Consider the following 19,698-nt stretch of genomic DNA (forward strand, 5'->3'; position numbering starts at 1 on the left):
TTCAGTTAATGAGCTCAAAATCCTCAGCTTAATTTAAAACTACTTTTAGGAGTTCACCTCGGAATGAGTTTCTTACCCCCTGTGGCTATTACAATAGCCTCTGGTTTTTAATTGTGCAAATTAATTGGATATTTAAAATAAACTTTTACACTTTCTCTGCTCTTTAGACAAGTAAGGTGGCTTATTAGTCAGGATAAGAATTATTCTATAGGTTATCTTTACATTTGTTATTCTGATAAACAGTTAATGTTTCTATTGAGGCCTAATTTCTATATTAGGTCTTAATGCAAAGTCTAGAAAGTGCAGGTTTATAGATTTCAGTTTGGTTTTGATATCCAGCTAAAGGTTGTTTTTGTGAGTTTTACATGTTTACCGTAATTATATATCCCCAATTTGGGACGGGTGGATATCTTGGAATTGTACATTAAATCAAAACAATTTACAATTCAATAAAAATTATTTTATTGCAGTCAAGATTGGACAAAAATTACAAACTTTCAAAGTACAAACTTGGGAGAAATGCCCCAAAACACTCGCAGATGTAAATGAAGCGAACGATGGTTCTAGAAAGTATTGAGCACTACATACAAACTACATGTCACACTTTTCAGATTCTTAGTTTTTCTTTTTGCTTTGTTTTTGGAAACCATGTTTCTTTGCGTTGCTCCATCACGTAAAATCCCAATACTATACTCTTAAGGTTTGCATTTGCGATTTGTCTAAAACTGGAAAAGTTCGAGAGGTACACAGTAGCTGTGCAAGCATCATTTAAACCTCAGGTGTTTAAATAAGAACAAATCGACGTGTTTTGTTAAAAACTAAAGCCTTATAATTTCTTATCTATATATATTTTTTCCCATCACTTTCTCTGCCAGTTAAGATCTTCCCGGTCAGCTTGTAAATAGGAGTCACAGGCCGCAGATCAAAGCGTCGGCAGCAGCTGTCGGGTAACTTCTCCAGCAGTCAGTCTGGTGTCTTCTGACTCCTCTGGCCGGAGTCGAGTTTCAGACGGAAGATTTAATCAACACGCTCCGTTAATAATGCAGCATCGATCGATGTGCTTGTTGTCAAAATCCCTCCTGCGTTTCACAGCCCTCATTTCTCACCTCCATTTCCGTGTCTTTAATTACGCCGCGGTCGGATCGGGTGCAGAGTTGCCTGTGGAGGAGGAGGGGAGCCTGTTTCTTCTCAGAGGGATCACAGAGGGATCATCTACTAAATGGGCATCAAACGCTGAGAGGAGCGTAATGCATGTTACTGTAAAAACATTTACAGTCTCATCCAGTATGAAACCTCGTCTTCATCCGGTTCTGCCTCAGCCAGATGTTTACTCTGTAGTAACAGGATAACGCAAAAAATAATTTAAAAAACTTGTATTCAGTTGGAGTTATCGCCTGCCTTCTGAGGACGAAATGTGGTCTTCACCAGCTGTTTGTGTGGTTTGCATCCTATTTGGTGAGTTAAATAAATTCTCTGGCTGCCTGAAATAACTGTTTCACTGACTATTTTATGTATCAAAATAGAAAATTCTTGAGAATGAAACGCTAGTTTGTCTCCTTTCCTGCCTATTTATTTTAAAACCAGGAGCAATTCAAGAAATCTTAGGGGTACTAAAGCAGCGGCATGAATGAGAAAAGAGGTGGCACATGTAAAAAAAAAACATAAATAAAAATCTTAAAACTAGATACTTTGATTTTTGTTCCAGTCATAAACAAATATAACAAAGTCTCATGCTTTTTTCAATAATTTTTTTTGTATGAATACATTCTTTTATAGCTAGTTTTACAGCCACTATAGTGAACTCTATAGGCAAAAACTGCAGCTGAGGAAATTTTTACCTCAATATGAAGTTGGTTTTTTTCTCTCTGTGTGACTGTTGAGATCTGATAACCTTTAAAAGTAAAAACCAAATATAAGATTTATATTATTCAGTGCTTCTATCCCTTAATTCAGAAAGTTCTTACCAGGATTATTGCTCAGAAGGTCTTGCCATACTTGTTTGTTCCTTGTATTTCGTTTCTTAGTTTATTCTTGCATTTTGTTCTGTGTGTTTCCATTTAGTTTTCTTAGCTTAGAGATATATATATATATTTTTTTGGTTTATTATCTGACCGGACCGGTACAATTCTACATTCTGTCTCAATACTCCGTTCCTGAGTTTAGTCCATCCGTGTGTAAGAAGAGCGCACTGGTTACAGGCTGAGAGCGAGCATGCACTCTGGCTTTTTTTTTTGTTTGTTTCTTTTATTTTGGGGTTCTTTGCAGCATGTGTGGTGCATAGCTGTATGTAGTACGGGTAGCATTTTGATGGCAAAACTAACACTGACATCTGACATGTACTGACAGAAGTAACTGATCTGTTAAAACACTGGAAAAAGGGGTGGCTCTGCATTTACTCCTATAGCTGTTGTGTTCATCCTTTGCTCCATGCACCCACTCAGATCCAAATGCATTTACATTCCAAATGTGCATCTGCAAGTAACTTTACACCTTTGGGGTACATAGTGTTCAAATTCATAAATTCTATCTTCAGCATAGTAAAATGTCTCTCTGTATGCCTCTTTCATTTTCACCCTTACGTTCTCAGAGACACGTCGTACTGCAGAACTCTTTCAGTGCAAGGATGGATTTGCAGAGCTCCATTTTGTCGCAATACTTTGTTCTGGTTGTATATTAATATTCAATCCCAATAGGAAATTCTCTGTTTACTCTATTCAAAGTTTCTCAGTGTGAGTGTTGCTTTGGGAATTGCTTTTTAAATATATGAAAAAAGCTTCTGAAAATGCTGAATAAAGGTCAGTCGACATTGTTCAGCGACTCCAGTTCTTGCTTTTTAGTGCCGCCATGACTTGATAATGTATTTTAATATTTATCACCATGCAGAATAAAGACCTTATTAAAGTAAGTCTAGATCCTTGGAGGAACAATATAGAGAAATGGAAGTGAACAGTATAAAGGTTTAGACACTATTTCCCACAATTTTTTGTTCAAATGTACCTTAATGTATTTGTGTGTATAAATTTTGTATTGTGATGCTTCTGAGGAATTTATTTGTCTTCTTATTTATTTAAACAGGGATGGTATGTAATGTCAAGCTAGTGTGTTCACAAGCCAGATTAGCTGCGAGACAAACCAACACGATGCCCACTGAGAACAGCAAGTTAGAGGAGGACATCCAAAAGGTTATTAAAGAAATCCACTCCCTCTCTGCTGGAAACACGCGCAACTTTGCCATCCCTTTGTCAGAGGAGCCCCTCAACCTCAATATGTATTATAGCATCCTGAGTAACCTCAACAGCCTTTTACAACCGCTGATGAGAGAGGGATTCTTTGATGACCTGCCCAAAATCCTGGTTTGTCTTCTCTCAGAGAGGCAAGACTGTGGGCTAACGGCAGAGCTAACAAAGGCAGTGTTTCTGGAGATGGGCCAGCCGCTGCTGATGTTTGTCTCCTCGCTCAAATCTCAGACATGTACTCCACTGACCGCTGAAGGAGAGACAAGGAGCTTCTTTGGGACCTACCTGGAAATTGGGAACACAGTCATGTCGGCATTGAGTGGCTTCCAGCAGATGTTCATTAATACGCTGTCAAACCTTACGCTGTCTGAGAACTTGAGGAAAATTCTGAGCAGCCTTCTAGATTCTTTTGCGGCAAATGTGTTGCGTTTCATAGTTCAGTTTCTTGAAACACCCCTGGACTATGTCAGAATAGCTTTAGAGTTTGGGATAGAGGTCCCATCTCTGGACAAACAAGATACCTGCCAGCAAGGTAAAGTATGTCTTCATACGATCACAACATGAAGGCTTCTGTGTATCTGCGCTAATTATTGTTATCCTTCTATTGTGCAGGAGATCTCAAGCAGCTAATTTTGTGGTGAGTCATTAGCTATTCACTGGCTCTAACAAAGCCAAAACAACAAACTAACAAAACACTACCTGAAAAAAAAGAGATTGCTTTTAAAATGAAGTTCATTTTTGGTTGCAAATTGAAATATAAAGCAGCCCCACAAAAAACCTGCACGGGTTTGAATTCACGTTTTTGATTCTTACATTTTTTTTCAAAATGTTCAAATTCACACTAAAAAATTTAAAAATGTGCAGATCAGAAAAAGAAAAGTAGTACATCCCTAGTGCACCTCTAAATCAATCTGCAAGTTTCAAGTAACTTTCTATTGTTTTGCAGCAAAATGACTAATAACTGGGTGTTTTTTTTCAGGGGACTAAAGAACAATGTGAGTTGGTCTTTTGGCGTTCCACTTGTTGATATCCTCCTGGACACCTTCCTGCCCTCACAATCAGGACCAACGTGCCAGACTACTTCCAGCCTCCTGTCCCTTCGCAGCGCATCACAGCCAAACAATATCACCTACATCAACTACAAGATCTCGTGTGATCATCACAATCTGACTGCTCTCAATGACACTCTGTGTGCTGATGTCCTCATGGGTTCCGGAAAGGGATCGTCTCTGATAACATTTTGCCAGGCCCTCCGCTCCCTGAGCAGCAGCCAGTTGGAGCTTCTGTGGAGCAACATGTGTTATATTTTGCAGGGGCTGTTTTCTCCACTCATCACCAAGTCGTCTGACTGTGTTGTTGGGGGCGCGCAGCCTTCGACTGTCTCCAGCTCTCTGAATGAGTCTCAGTTGGTCTCTCCACCTGCTCTCCGTCGAGTCGCCAGGGATTCCCCAAACCTCCGACAGCTCGCCTGTGACTACAGCATTTGGGCGAACAGCACTGTAGATGCTGCTCTTGTGACGTTTTGCAGTGAAAATGACCAGATGCAGTTTGCGGGGCAGGTCTGTAACAATGCTTCACTGATTAAAAAATTGCTGTCAGATCAGAAGAACCGTTGGCTGTATGCATTTTGTTCCTCCTCCTCCTCTGCCGGCGCCGCGTACTTGGTGAGTCAGTTCTGCCTGTATGAGCAGTGGCTCAACCAGCCTGCTCGGCTAGTGGACTCCGCCCTGTTGCAGTTCTGCTTAGGGTTTGATGCTCCAAGACTGACCAGTCTCATCTGTGAGCACACTGGATTCTTGATGTTTCTCATCTCCAATCCTGACAACTGGCCGCTGATGCCCAACTGTTCAGGCTCATCTCTACCACCGCTGTTTCCCAACCCCGAGTTAGAGCCAAATGACTGTCAGTATTCGGAGTGGCATGACGCGATGCAGATTACCACAGATATTTTATCAAAGTGCATCCTCGTTGATCAGAGCGGATTCGTGAGAGAGGTCTGTCAGAACAAAACGTTTCTGAACAGCCTTCTGCAAAATAAAAAGCTTGCGTGGCTCGAGTCCCAGTGCAGCACCTTTATGTTTACTACACCCCCTGGGCCAACGCAGTCCTTTAACCTGGCAGCATGGTGCGACTACCACAACTGGGCTGAGAAGCAGGTAGACGATTCATTCGTCGGCTTCTGCTGGCAGAACGATCAGGTTGCCTTTCAGGAGAACGTGTGCTGCAAGGCAGCTGTGTTTGAAAAGCTTCTGGAAAACCCTCTGAACAAATGGCTCATATCCGTCTGCACTGACATGGAGCAAATAACCGTGACACCAGAGGTGAGTACCTTTCATAAGGTAGTATTTAACAAAGTTAAAATGTTTATTTCAATTTAGTTTAATGGAAGTAATGTGTACAGAAAAAGTTTTCAAAAACTCTTGAAAACACAAAACGTTGACTGGCATGCTTCATAATAACCCATAAAAATAGTTAGCCAAACAAAAACTAAGCTTTTACAGTTAATTTTATTGTGACATGGAAACAGTAAATAAAGTAAATAAGAAGCCTGTAGATCTTGTTTGTGCTAAAATACACAATTTGCTTCGAGGATGTAATGTACAACAGAGTTAAGGGTGTGTAAAATTATAAGTTGTGATGAGCAGTTTCCATTTCCACAGTGATAGATTGCTGTCCGAACCAGCTCAGAAACATCTGGTCTATATCTGATTATAGGAAGGCAGATCTAAAAAACTATTTATGCTGTCTCAAAAAAACAACTCCAATATGGATATTTACAAAATCATTGGTTTGTATTAGACAATTATTGATATGAAAGCCTACAGTTGCTTACTTTTATGATTATGTTGGTCCACAGCCCATTACCAATAGTTTAATTAATGCACAGTATAACCTACTTCAGTCCATATTACGACATTATTCATTTAAAGAAACTCAGGATGCTTGTTTTGTAATAATTTTCAGTCTTTGTCGTATGTTGTCTGTAACTTAGGTGTGCAAGTACTCTGAGTGGACCCGTCCCATCATTGTGGACATGACTGATCTTGCTCTGTGTGCTGAGATTGACCCACAGAACTTCACCTCCAAAGTCTGTGCTAATAGCACAGTCCTTCAGAACCTCCTGGCCAATCAGGACAACGCCTGGCTGACACGGTACTGCGGCAATTATTCAGTGATTCCTACTGCAGGAGGAACTGCAGTAGGACAGACCATCCGACCTGGATTCAATGCTGCTGAGCAGTGTCTGTACTCCAGCTGGATCACGTCTCTTCCAAATGTGACGCTCCTGGCTCAGTGCTGGGAGGAAGACCAGGCCAATTTCATCTCAGCTATTTGCTCCAACGCTGGCGTCCTCTTGTTTCTGTCCCGGGAACCTTCCACAGCCTGGGTGAGCAGGATGTGTACAACCTACACCAACTACACCACTACAGGACTTGATGATTGTGCATCAGACGCTCTGATCAAGCAGTTCAGCTTGTTGTGCCCAGACTACTTCTGTCAGCCTTGTGCCAGTCAGAACACGGTTTTGAAGATGATGATGCACTGCTGGGTGGAGAGCATGAACTCTAGGATGGAGGGTCTGCTGACTACACCTGTGACTGAAGTGTTGAATCGAGTGGTTGCTGCAACTGTGGTGATCCTGCTGGCTGTGGAGGACTCTATGGGTCCCATTTGGAAAGTCAACACCACCATAAGACAAAGTGCTCTGACATCTGTTGTTGACTACTTACAGAGAGAAATCAACCAGGACAGGAAGAGGGTGTTGCTACAGTGCTTTGGGGTAGGTAGTAGATTCTGAGAACTGAGACTGAGGAGAACAATAATGTGTTGAAACCTGTTGAATGGTTGGCAGTACTAAAGATAAGATACGAAGATAGACATATTTTCTGTGTAGCTCTGCTTTTAGTTTATTATTGATATAAACATGCATCAAATCACTTTTCATTACTACACATGCACATTTGACCTCCAGCTTGTTGCTGGTGTCTGGTTACTGTAATTGATATTGATGTGATAAGTCTTTGCAGCCCGTTGTAATCTCTACACGGTTACACCTAAGTTAACATTTACTAGTGTTGTGCAAACACCTGGGGTCATTGCTTCCTTTTGTCATGTTTTGAAATAAAGAAGACAACCTTTTTTATTTATTTTATTTAGGCAACAAGTTTAAAAAAGAACCAGAAAAATGGGCTCTACTTAGGATTTATGACTTCTGAAGGCAATCAGAGGAGAGAGGCTTGAATCAGTTCCCCTGATATTGGTCACATAAAATAAATGACCTGAAAATTGTGGGGGAAAAAATTAGAAAACCTCAAATTTTCAGTAGGATTGGAAGATTTTATTGTGGCCCTTCAGATCACAAAAAAAGTTTAACGTATGCCTCTCTGAAAGAATAACTAAAGTAATCTTCAATACACGTTTACAGTAATATATTCCAACAGTATACCTGTCTGTTTTTGCTGCAGACAGTTCTCGGCAATCTGCTGCAGACATCAAGAGGTGAGAGCGGCAGTGAACTCCTTTTAATCAAGGTTGGACACATTCCCAACATCAATGTTGCTCCATGATTCAATGATCCCTCACAATTTGAATTTGACCTCCCTTGGTGTACGTTTTGTTCTCCTTCTGTTTAGGAGTACCTCAGCCTGCCTTTGAGCAGCCTGGAGCCGGTGCTGGCTGCAGCACATATCAGCACCGTCACACTAATCCTTCAGTATTACAACAGTTTCAAGAATACCATAAAGGTGGTTGAACTTTCAATCTTATAATTCCTCCACTTCTCATTATCTTCTCAGTGTATTGTATGCTCACTTACTGCATTGTTGTTGCTCATTTTCCCAGTTACCTAGAGAGTACCAGTCGACCATGGTGTCAGTGATACTTAAGACCCACCAGGCAACATATAGCAAACTTCTTCTTGACCTGGGTTCTCTGCTGGTCGCAGTCAGTCCAGATGATATTAAGACATTTCCCTCCTTACAGAACAATGATCGTTTGTAAGTAATAATTTCAGCTTTCATTTTTGTTGAGGGTAATGTCCATGAGATTATTTGGAGTCAATAAAGCTTCGGTTTAATCCAACAAAAGCAATAGAAACACAGCATTTTAATCTGTATTTTTTAGCAGATTAAAAGAAACTGAGAATGAATAAATAAATAAATAATTTCTTCATCATAGTTTGTGAGTGAGAAAATACCTAAAAAAAATATCCAAATCCTTGATTGTTTTCAAGAAGGTTCATTTTGTGTGGACACAGCACTGATTCCTCCAAGAAATCAAAAGCCCTTTATGTCTGAATCACAGGGACTCCCCCCCCCCCCCACACAGTTATATTTAATATAACTATATTTAATATAATCTCACTTACTTACATGCATACATTTTACATTTCTCTGAACATGTCTCTGGTGTCAGACGTCTGTGAGAACTAATGTCTCATTGTGCCACAAGGCGACGCGACATGCATTATGTATAGAAGGTAAAGGAAGCTTGCTCACTGACCAGATTTCAATCTTTGGAAAGCCTGTGTTTCTTGTAATCTTCCACCTAAAGAAATCTTTTCTCGGACTTCTGGAAATCAAGCCTGAATATAACACTGCAAATCAGTATGCCTGCAATACATAAATGAGGCAGGCTGAGGTTATAACAGTTTGGTTTTGTTCAGACTGCTAGCTAAGCATTAATCTATTAACAAAAAATACATTCTAAATGTGCTTCAAACTTTCAAATGGTTCATTATTCAACTGAGCCTTGATGTGGAATTTTGTAATGATGATTTAAAAAAAAAGCCTTAGTATTTAACAAGCTTTTACAACATTTCTGATGCTTTTGTTTCCTCCTAGGCGGGAGACCATTAACATGAACTTGGACAGGATGAGCCTGGCCCAGCGGGAGGCCTTTGGCTTGTGGTACAGCAAAATTTTATCTCCCTCCAACATCACTGGCGGTAATCAGTCACTCATCAACGTCACAGGAAACCTGATCGCCTACTTGCCTTTCCACCTCTTCCAACACCTCTCAGCTGCTCAGGTAACGTCCCTTTGAGCTCTGACACCCTGACGGGGAATCTGAGAACACCGTTCGATTAGCCATGGGGCACAACAAAGCTGTGTCTCACCAGCCGCCCAAAAGAAAAGCACAGACTTTTCTAATGTCTGTCATCACTATTAGAAGTAATCTTCTTATGGAAATCGTTTAGAAAGTGAAAACACACTGAACAGTCCACTCGACCTAATAATTGGTTGTTCTATGTTTGGTGGCAACATTTCCATCAAGTGTTTGCAACATCTGGTGGTGAGTCTTGGAGGAACTTCAATTCTTTAAGGAATTGTTTTAGTTCAGCCACACAGAAGAGCTTCCAATCATCAAAATCCTGTTGCTTTTTATCTGGACTTTGACAAGACCCCTCCAAAACATTCAGTTTGTTTTTATAGTTATTTAATTGACTTGCTGATGTTCTTCAAATGACTGACTTGCTGTCCAGTCATGTTAAGCTTAAGATCATGAACTGCTAGGTGGACACCCTTCAGTATTGTATGTATATGAATGTGAGCTATGTCTTCATTTTCATTTTAGTCATCAGTATTTTTAATAAGAAACTCTCCTGTAGATGCTATTATTGTCCTGTCACTTTATTAATCATAATTGATTAATGAATCATATTTATCATTATCATAAGCTCTGGGGTATATAGTTATGTCCTATTCAAATCAGAATAAATTATAATACCTTCAAGCACCTATGATCTCGTAATTTAAAATCAGATTGTGGATGAATTTATAAAATCTGCATCTCCTACTTTCTTTTTGTTCTTTGTATCCCTTATAAAGATGTTTGAAAAACCTTTTAAAATAAATCTGTATTTTTGTGTAGAAGAATTGCAATAATTTTCTAACACTAACCTCCTCCTCATTGAGATAGTTGGCAAGATATTTTTATGTCACAGATCCATTTTCATATTAAATAAAGATGGAATATATATATTCCATCCATATATATATACTTTATGTAAATTGTATACTTTCTTGTCTTTCTCATTTTAAAGAGTAGCTAAAAACAATGGGCGCCAGTGTGACATTACAAGCATGTCCTGTTATATTGTTAAGAAATCAAGTTTAAGTGATTTGATACAAAACAGGGAATAAATGTAAACAAATTAAATGTTAGATTTTCCTAGGTTTTCTGTATCTATACATTTTTAATTTCTTTGTACAGCAGAAGTGCTAACCTTTGGTGGACACTATATTACACCATTGTAAATGTTACAGCTGTAATAACTGCAATATTTACAATATTTCAATGCTTTATGTGTATCTACAGCTGTTGGATGGACTGGATGTGCTGCAGAGAAACACCTTGTCACCGGTAAAGCAGGATTTCATCGCCAACAAACTTATTGGGACCTACAGGAACATGACAGCTCAGGATCTCATCAGGTCAGGAAAACACGTTGGATTTTTTTTTTAATATTATGTCATCCCGAAGATAATGTTATAGACATGTAAAACTTGTGCAACAAGTGGTTATTATCATTTCTTCATATAACAACTGAATATTGATAAAAATGAAAGTTATAATGAAAGAGTTATGTAAAAAATTTAAAAAAAGGATAATCTGTCTTAAAGTAGAGGAAAAAATGACCATAGCTGCACTTCAGAAGATTGCTATTAATTCATTAAAAATATTAACTTTTTCTGAATGTATTTAGTGCTAAGATGACATGTTTATGTTTTTCCTTTCTGTGATGTACATGATTTCCTGATGTGTGTTCAAACAATGTTTCTAATTTCAGATTGGGAAATGTCTTATGCCTCGCAGAGGCAAAGGATCTCCTTGTTTACAAAAACACTGAGGTCTTCCAGGTCATCCAGGAGATTATTACGAACTGCACACTCAGTGGACTCAGTATGCCCAGCCAGCTGGTAGGAGTGGATCATTCCCTTCTTTTCTTATTGTTTTTTTTAAATATGTGTGACAAAGGAACAAAAAAAAGACAAGTCATATTCTTTGTCCAGGTTTCAGATCTCATACTGAGCAACCCAGAGTTTAAGATCCCATCCTCACTCAGTTCTGACCGCCTGAAAGAGATCGCTCCACTCCTGCCCTTGCTGGGCCTAACTTTCCTGAATGGTCTGACGGCGTCCCAGTTGCTCGCCGCTCTTCCTGCCCTCAGCACCGTACCGTTTACTCCAACACAGGTAGCGCTGAACTGGACCCTTTCAGTCTGTCGCTGTAGATTAAAGAACCTTCAATAAAATGGGCTCCTCATTGTTCTGGCCAGCTATGATTAGAATCTGAAGTAAGATTCTAATGGCAAAGACCTTAGAGCTGTCAGTAGCCATACCTCACTGACAGCAGTCCAGCTATTTGAGATCTTCTTTCCCCCCCGAGTACAACTGATGCAATCAAAGAAACCGTTGTTTGGTTTCTATTCACGAGGCTGAAAAATTTTGATACTAAAGTGGTCAATCAAAGTTGGATGTAGTGTTGATTTAAAAAGAAGCAAAGTAATCTGTTGTAATTTGCATGGAGTTTGCATGTTCTCCTGCATGGGTGGGTTCTCTCTGTGTACTCCAGCTTCCTCCCACAGTCCAAAAACATGACTTTCAGGTCGATTGCTTTCTATAAATTCTCCTTTGGTGTGAGTGTTTATGTGCACCCCTCGCAACCCTGCAAGGATAAGTGTGCAAGAAAATGGAGTACGGTATTTTTATTTTTTTATTTTTTATTTAAACTACTCAAGATGTTCTTGCTGCAAACACCTTGACATTTTGACATCAACTAACTTATTTTGCAGTGGTGGTTGGATAACCTTCTGTGTAACTAAATAGGTTTAACAGCAGCTTGTGTTCATTCTCTGTTTCAAAGGCCTCCATAATAATGGACAAACTTCTAAATAACACAGTGAGTTACATTAAAGCTTAAACTCTTAATAGGCTGAATGTTGTGTGGAGAAGCTCGGTGTCATGTGTAGCCTCACGCCGCCCTTCCCTCTTCCCAGCGGATCCCAGACCAGCTGGAGAAACTCGGTTCCCTCATTGTTGGTGTAAAGACAGAGACCCTCCTGACCCTCAATTCTGACAGACTGCTCTCCGCCATAACAGACTTCGTTCAACACACTCCCGCTCGCTGCCGGCCATACATGTCGATCTTCTGTGCGCCGGAAGCAAACGCCATTGCCACAAAACTATGGGTACTGAAGATCCGAGGGTTATGGGTTATTCTCACTGATGTCATGTTTGAAAGTTCAAATTTGAATAGAAGATCCAAAAGAAAGAAATTGAACATCAAAGATTTAGATCTTTATTTGTAGAAATGATTTGCAACATGATTTTTTCTTTTTTTTTTTTCAGGGCTTCCCTGAAGTTGTCAACTGGTTGGACAACATGGGGCCTCTGCTCAGATGGACGCCTTTGATAAGTGTCCTTTCAAGAACTCCGCTTCTTGTAAAAAATCTCTCCACGACCGCCACAAAACCCTGGAAAACGCAGCAGGTATGGCAGAGATGCCACTGAATTTGAAAACATATAAAAATACTTTAGAAATTTAATATAAAATTCTGCTTCAACTGTAATCAAAGCTCAACACATCCTCACCTGCTGCCTACCACACACACATGCTGTCTGTCCAGATGTCAGAGATGTTTTCGATTTTTATAGGATTTGCAGCACTAACGTCAGAAAAGTTTTAGTTCTCTGTGCTTCCTCAGAATTGCGATTATTAAGCAGTTAAATCATGCAAACAACTTGCATTTTGATGTCACATTTTTGAAAGTTAACAGAAAAAGGAGATCGTGCATTAAAACCTTTTTTTCCATTTTATCCTACAGGCTCAAGCAATTGTCAAGGCAGTTATTACTTACACAAATCAAACCAAGCTAAATTTTCTGTAAGTATATTTTTTGTAAAAACATTCTTTGTTTTTATAAATTGAAACGAGTGGCAGGAATGTTTCTGTTGTCGTTGACCTAAATGCCACATCTGTGACGCGCTTCGCCTCATCTTTATTGTTCGACTCTCTCTTCTGTGTGTGTGTTCAGGAGCCTGGGAACACTGGGTCAGGGTGTGAGCTGCACGGACCTACACCAACTTTTTCAGGCTGATCGGTCGTCTTCTTTTGTGAGGAAGATCTTGGCCCTCCTCAGGCAACAGCCCAGTCATCTTCACACTTCCCTGGTAATTTGAACCAGCATAACCAACATATTTTTTTTTTTTTTACAATGCATGTGATATATATGCATCATGTGTGTTGTTTTGTCCTGGTGGACAGAAAAGGTGTGTGATTGAGGAGCTGTACCCACTTAAGTTCTTCGCTGACCTTCTTCAAGATCTTGGAGCTGAAATCGCTCTGTGCATACCGTGAGTCATAAAAACTGCAGCTTCTCTCAAACTCCTCATATTCACGTCTGTCAAAAAAAATAAAAAATGTTCCGCTAAATATTACTTCAAGTGCTTCGTAGTCTTATACTGATTGCTTAAAATAATTTATTCTGAAGCTGCATGTACTGGAATGAGTTTACAAAACAGGAAACGTGTAAATATGAGGTTGCAGAGCAAGATTTTCTGTTTCTTTGTTTCCTGAAGAGCAATAAAGTAAACTGTAATGTTTCTATATGCACATTTTTAGATTGTGTAAATGAAAAACAATATGTATGTATTCATATCGTTGCTTTTAGGATGGACATCATTAGGTTGTTTCCTGTAGATATGATGGACATTCTGAGGAAGATGATTGTTGCCTCCCCTCAGCTCTTTCTCATGTTAACTGAAATACAGCGGGAGATCCTTGTGGACAAAATCATTCAGAGGATGGTATGTAGATGAACTCCTGCACTCCACCTTGTATCACATTAGTAATGTTAAAATACAAATAAACCAGAGTCCAGATTTTTAGAAGTTAAAACTTTCCCATACGATATCATTCTCAACACTTCCTACGTAAAGTTTTTTTTTAAAGATATTTTTGTGGGCTCCAAATCAAAATGTTTCACTATATGATTTCTCAAAGTGGCTTGTCACCCAAATCAAAGAAAAAAACTGGGAGTTGTTTCCATCCATATGATCGCACTGGTGTAAGTTTGTAACACTTGTCTCTTGAAATGTTGTCAGAGCTTTATCCAAGTTCTTAATCTGAAAAAAAAGAGTTACAATTATGGATTTTTAATGTGCAGCAAAATAATTACAAATAACTTATATATTTCTTTAGTTTTGGGTAGGAAGGACTGCATTATCTAAACTCCTGAATTTGGTCACGATAATCTTTAAATCGAATCTACACCTAGTTAAGATCAGAAACCTTATTGTTTTATATACGTTACCTCTCAGTCAGAAATTTAAGTGCTCTGCTTTGTCACTCAGGCGTTTTTGACTTTTCTCTTTAGAACATGTACACTGGGCCATTCACTGAGGAGGAGTTTCGTTCACTAGACATTATGGCCCCATTTGTGGCGGATGAAGTTTTCGTTCAGGTGGATCGAAGATTCTTCACTAGAAACCTGGATTACCTCCAAAGGCTTTGCTACAGCAGTAGCAAGATGGAAATTGTGGCCCGTATTCTTCAAGAACCGGCTGTTTTTGGGTAAAGATATCACAGACTGAAGAGAGACTCAAAAATCATTCAAACTACGAGAAACAAAGAGCAGTGCTGAAAACGCAAAACAATTGTACAGAGAACTAAAGAGAAGCCAAGCTGTTCATAAAGCAAATTTTGAAAACCGCAACTTATCTCAGCTCTAAAGAAGTGTTTTAGTAATTTGCCAGTTAGTCTCTTTGCTAGAAAAATACATTGTGTATTACAAAAGGTTAGATATGATGTCAGTTTCATTGAAATCTTGATGTACGGTATATACTTTACCCTATATGGAGCAGTTATGCTGTATCAAACTGTTAGCATTTTAATTAAGTTAGGCTTCTATTTTCACACCTCGTCAATTTGCTAGACATTTAACATCAGTCTGTACGTCACAAACTTCCAGAGTAATTTCAGAGAGTTCTTCCTAACTGAGCAAACTCGGGTTGAATCAGTCTTCTTCAGATAACTCCCATGAATAGTAATCTAAATCCATTTGCAATGTGTTTTGGAGTATAACAATAACAATTAACTAAATGTTATTGTGATTAAAAGAAAAATTGAATTGTAACTCTTATACAGATGAGTTACCACATACAATTTTAACATTTAAAAGCCTTTGTAGAATCTGAAAGCTGTTGAGCTCATGAGGGATTTGTGTACTTGCTTGCAGGCCAGTGAAGAACTGGAACCAGGTAACACTAAGTGTAGTGGGACGATTTCTCTTCTTCCTGCCTTCTAACGTTTTGGTGGACCTGCCTTCGGTGAGTTCGCTGCAATAGATTCTGTAACAGATTCTTTCCCGTAACATATCCATTGTGGGTTTTGCTTGACTGGAACATGATCTCAGGGCAGGTCAGCCATACAAAGGCTGAAAAGAAATCCTTCAGGTGTCAGTTCTCTTGCGTGTTTTGGGATCAGGTGATGAAGTTCCTGTTTTCCTGTGAGCTGCCCACACACGATTATGTTTTTGCTTTTGTTCCCACAGTCACTGATGACAGTGGGGCGCGTAGAGAAGCTGTTCATGAGCCACCGTCAGTGGGAAGATGGTGACGTGGGGATCCTCTGCTCCGACAAAGAGACAAAGGAAACAAAGGATGTTTATAGCACACAGCAGTTCGTTCTGCAGTTTTTTCTGGGCTTCCTTAGAATTACTAGTTCATCACGTGAGCATCACTCTGGTTCATATAAAGTGATTCTGTGGTACACTTGATGTAAAAAGTGTTCAAATGTCAGGTTTTTGAGATGTGAAATCACGATAAATGATTTTTTTCCACTTTTATAACTTTTTTCACTTTAATACAACGTATATCCTGTACAACTCAACGGCAAGACAAACAATATCTGTTAGTGTAGAAATCAGAAAAGTATAAAGTTGCAGTAACTTTGTTGTGTAGATATGCACATCCTTAAATTAACTTTGTTAAAACACCCTTTGATTCAATTTCAGCATTCAATCTTTTTGAGTTTACATCTAACCCAAATTATAGTGAATCTGGTTTAGCATCATTTAGGCAAAGCCATCCTTTGCAGAGAACTTACAAAAGTCCAAAAGGGTCTCATTATTTAAAGGTAAATATGTGAGGAGCTGCAGGAATTTCTGGTTAGAATTGATTTTATTTTAAATCAATGTTTTCTCCGTGTGAATGGACGAAGGAGTAGAGCTTTAAGACAGAAGCTTTTGCTTCCAAAGAAAACTTGACAACTTATCTTTGTCTAAAAGTTTATGCAATCTACACAACCAAAGTACAAAGACAGACAACTGAAATTCAATATTGTACTAAATGTCTAACCTGTTGGGTTTATTTCTCATTGAGGTTTTTATAAACAATGAGAAACCAGTGGACGAACTTAAACGTTGCAGTCTAGACCACTGTTGTTTGTCTGTGTGTTTCTTTTCTCCAAGTGCCTCCAACTGTTCCTACCTGTGAGATTTTGCACACCACGCGCCCCTCTGCTTGGCCCTCCAGCAGCTTCAGCAGCATGTCTTCCTCAGCCTTCTCCAACTGTCTGGAGCTGATAGGCCAGGACCCATTTCTTGAATCCTACCAGCGTGTTGAGATTCTCAAAAGAGTGAAAAGGGTTAGACCCACCAGGGGACATACATCAGTACTTCATAGGCGAGGTAGCACTTATGAGTTTTAACATTTGATGTCAATCCTGTCTTCTTCTGGGTCGCCCTGCACTATGTGAAGATATACGGACCCGCCTCCTCCTTCTCCCAGTCTGTGATTGCTCAGCTGGGTGAGATAGCAGTAGAGCTGTCACCAGAGGAGCTGAGTACTCTTCGGCTGACAGAGCGACGGAGTATTAGTGCTTTGGGAGCTCTCAAAACCTGGAACAAAAGACAGGTAGCCTGTTTCTGCACTGTAATGTTTTACAAAATGTAATTTTTCATTGTCTCAATATTTCAAAGACAAAATTTCGAGGTAGTAATATTTTTTAAAATATGTATAGCAGCACCATTATCATGCTTCTTCACACCAGTTTACATCCTGTTGCCTTGACAAGGATTTACCTGCCATTATGTTTTGCTCATCTTTCTAGCTGACTGCACTGTTTACCGCTGTGTTAAACTCTACCAAACTGGTACCAAGTATGCTTGACTCCAGTATGCTGGTGGCCCTGGGCCACATTGTGTGTGGAGCTCAAATCGCAGCGATCAACACTTTCAACAATGTGGAGTTCAGGTGAGACGAGGTACCACAGAGAAGGGGCTGTCTTTTTCTCAGCTCGGAGTGGCACTTGTATTTACAGTCTTCTTGCGTTGTGTCTCCCCCTGCTGGCTGCAGTAAGGCGGTTCTCTGGCTGGGAAAGCTCAACCTGTCCTGCTCAGAGGAGCAGATGGGGGCTTTGGTTGGGCTGCTCACCCACAATCTTGCTTTTGGAATCATGAGTTCATGGGGCACAGATGTGTTTATTGAGATTGGAGTGCTGGCAGGTACTGAATCCTTGACTCGAGTGTTCAACTTTGACTGATACCTTTACTTTTCTGATAACTCAGTTCAAATTATTTGTCATTTATTAGTAAAACAAATGACATAAAACAAAGTGGGACATTTTTTCCAAGGGATTGTTCCAAAAAATTAGGGTAAAACAATGACTTAAAGCTGTAGCATGTACCTTTTAGTTTTAAAAGAAATCTGGTATTTTATATATTTGTTTTAATTGTCATTTAATTGTTGTGACAGCGTGCCATGAGACGGATAATCTGTAAACAAAACAAAAACACTTCTCCACGTCTATACTGCAGAAATGCAACACTCCTGGTCAAAAGATAAATTTAAAAAAGGGGCTTGTTTTTAGTATTTCTTCACTTCCAATGCAACTTCGTTTTAATAACAAAGTTTCAAACAACCAGCATAAAAATGTAAACAGTATGCGATAAAATAACTTTAAAATAAAAACAGAAACACACAAGCAACAGCCCTATATTATATATATATATATATATATATATATATATATATATATATATATATATATATATATATATATATATAACAATAACCTACAGCCAACATAGTGACTATGCTTTTGTCTTTGAAACTGTTTACAGCTGGCCTTCCTGACATTGTCATGTCATCTCTGGTGAAAGCGCAAATCGAAGGAATCTCACCCATGGCTATGTCCTTGATACCACCTGTGAAGTTTGCTGTAAGTTTAGATGTTTAATGTTTATCAAAAGCTTCCGCAGAGTGAGTTGTGCTGCAGGTCTTCCATAAACGTCTCGTTTTGTCTTCTGCTGCTGTCATGTTCAACTGCTTTCTTGTGTATTTGGCCGTTTCTCCAAGGTGGTATTTAACCAGAACCAGATCAACATGTTCACCTATGAGCAGGCTTCTGCACTGACTCCAGAGCACCGCTTGGCTCTGTCAGAAGTCCAGAGGAGAGCTATAGACATGGTGCTGACTTGCTGGAAAAGAAACATAGGTAAAACACAAAGCCAAAGCCTATGAAACTGTTGTAATTTGATACTGATTCCATACGGATATGTTTGTTTAGAGGTTTTACAGCTGAGATAGCACTCAGTCTTTTGCTGATGAAAAACACTGACTTTATATCACGTTTTGCATTGCTTTACATTCGTATTGGTTTCATTGTGCTCCCCTAGATTTGTCAGCAGGGCTGACACAGAGCCACAGCCTTCTGTGCATCATACTGGGACTGCTGATGGTGCTGGTCATCCTGTTCTGACCCGACACATGAACCTGCTCACTCTACTGGGTCAGGAGCTCCATCACAACAATAAAAACACATCTCATTTACAACTCTGGACATTAAAACATGACAGTTATCGAAATCACAACGTGTTTTCAGCAGCAATCAATCAGTTTGACATCCAAAGCTTTATAGATTAACTCACGGCAAAAAAAAAAAAAAAGTATGTAGACAGTATTTATTTTTTTTATAAGCCTAATTGAATCCATGCTGCCCTAATTTATTACTCTCTATGCACAATGTATTAAAACAACTTCTGCCTCAAACCTACAGATTTATATATATATATATATATATATATATATATATATATATATATATATATATATATATATATATATATATATATATATATATATATATATATGCTTTTCGAATATTATATATGTTCTAAGAGGGAGTACAGTGGTAAACCTATTCTAATATTGCAGTGCGTTTTGCATTGTTGTGGTCTCTTTACATTGTGAATATTAAAGACTAAATTCATCTTCAACTATGCGTATTTATTTATTCTCTATGTAATTTCACACTTTTTTGTTTCACTGCCAACCTACATTCCTGATATTCATTCCTTTATTTATCTGTATAATCCTCCTAAATATTTTATTAGACATATGAACTGTCCTCTTACAACGGTCAATGATCATCCAACATGCAACCTTTTTCATTTTTT

At 39.0% G+C, this 19,698-nt stretch overlaps 1 protein-coding gene across 1 annotated transcript; it reads left to right on the top strand.

Annotated features, from left to right (window-relative positions):
• Positions 1-1,011: 1,011 nt before the first annotated feature.
• strc1 (stereocilin 1) lies at positions 1,012-19,192 on the top strand. Its single transcript, XM_044100504.1, has 29 exons — positions 1,012-1,455; positions 3,076-3,768; positions 3,849-3,873; positions 4,216-5,557; positions 6,229-7,017; positions 7,703-7,768; positions 7,871-7,981; positions 8,079-8,233; positions 9,080-9,266; positions 10,557-10,672; positions 11,029-11,158; positions 11,252-11,434; positions 12,105-12,140; positions 12,238-12,429; positions 12,590-12,730; positions 13,066-13,124; positions 13,276-13,411; positions 13,506-13,594; positions 13,912-14,047; positions 14,617-14,813; positions 15,478-15,568; positions 15,793-15,970; positions 16,711-16,886; positions 17,000-17,155; positions 17,352-17,494; positions 17,597-17,745; positions 18,364-18,461; positions 18,599-18,737; positions 18,919-19,192. Exons 1-29 carry the CDS (start codon positions 1,413-1,415, stop codon positions 18,999-19,001), a joined length of 6,039 nt encoding a protein of 2,012 aa, XP_043956439.1. The 5' UTR covers positions 1,012-1,412; the 3' UTR covers positions 19,002-19,192.
• The last annotated feature ends 506 nt before the right edge of the window (positions 19,193-19,698 follow it).

The sequence above is a fragment of the Gambusia affinis genome, linkage group LG02, assembly GCF_019740435.1.
Source record: "Gambusia affinis linkage group LG02, SWU_Gaff_1.0, whole genome shotgun sequence".
Lineage (NCBI taxonomy): Eukaryota > Metazoa > Chordata > Actinopteri > Cyprinodontiformes > Poeciliidae > Gambusia > Gambusia affinis.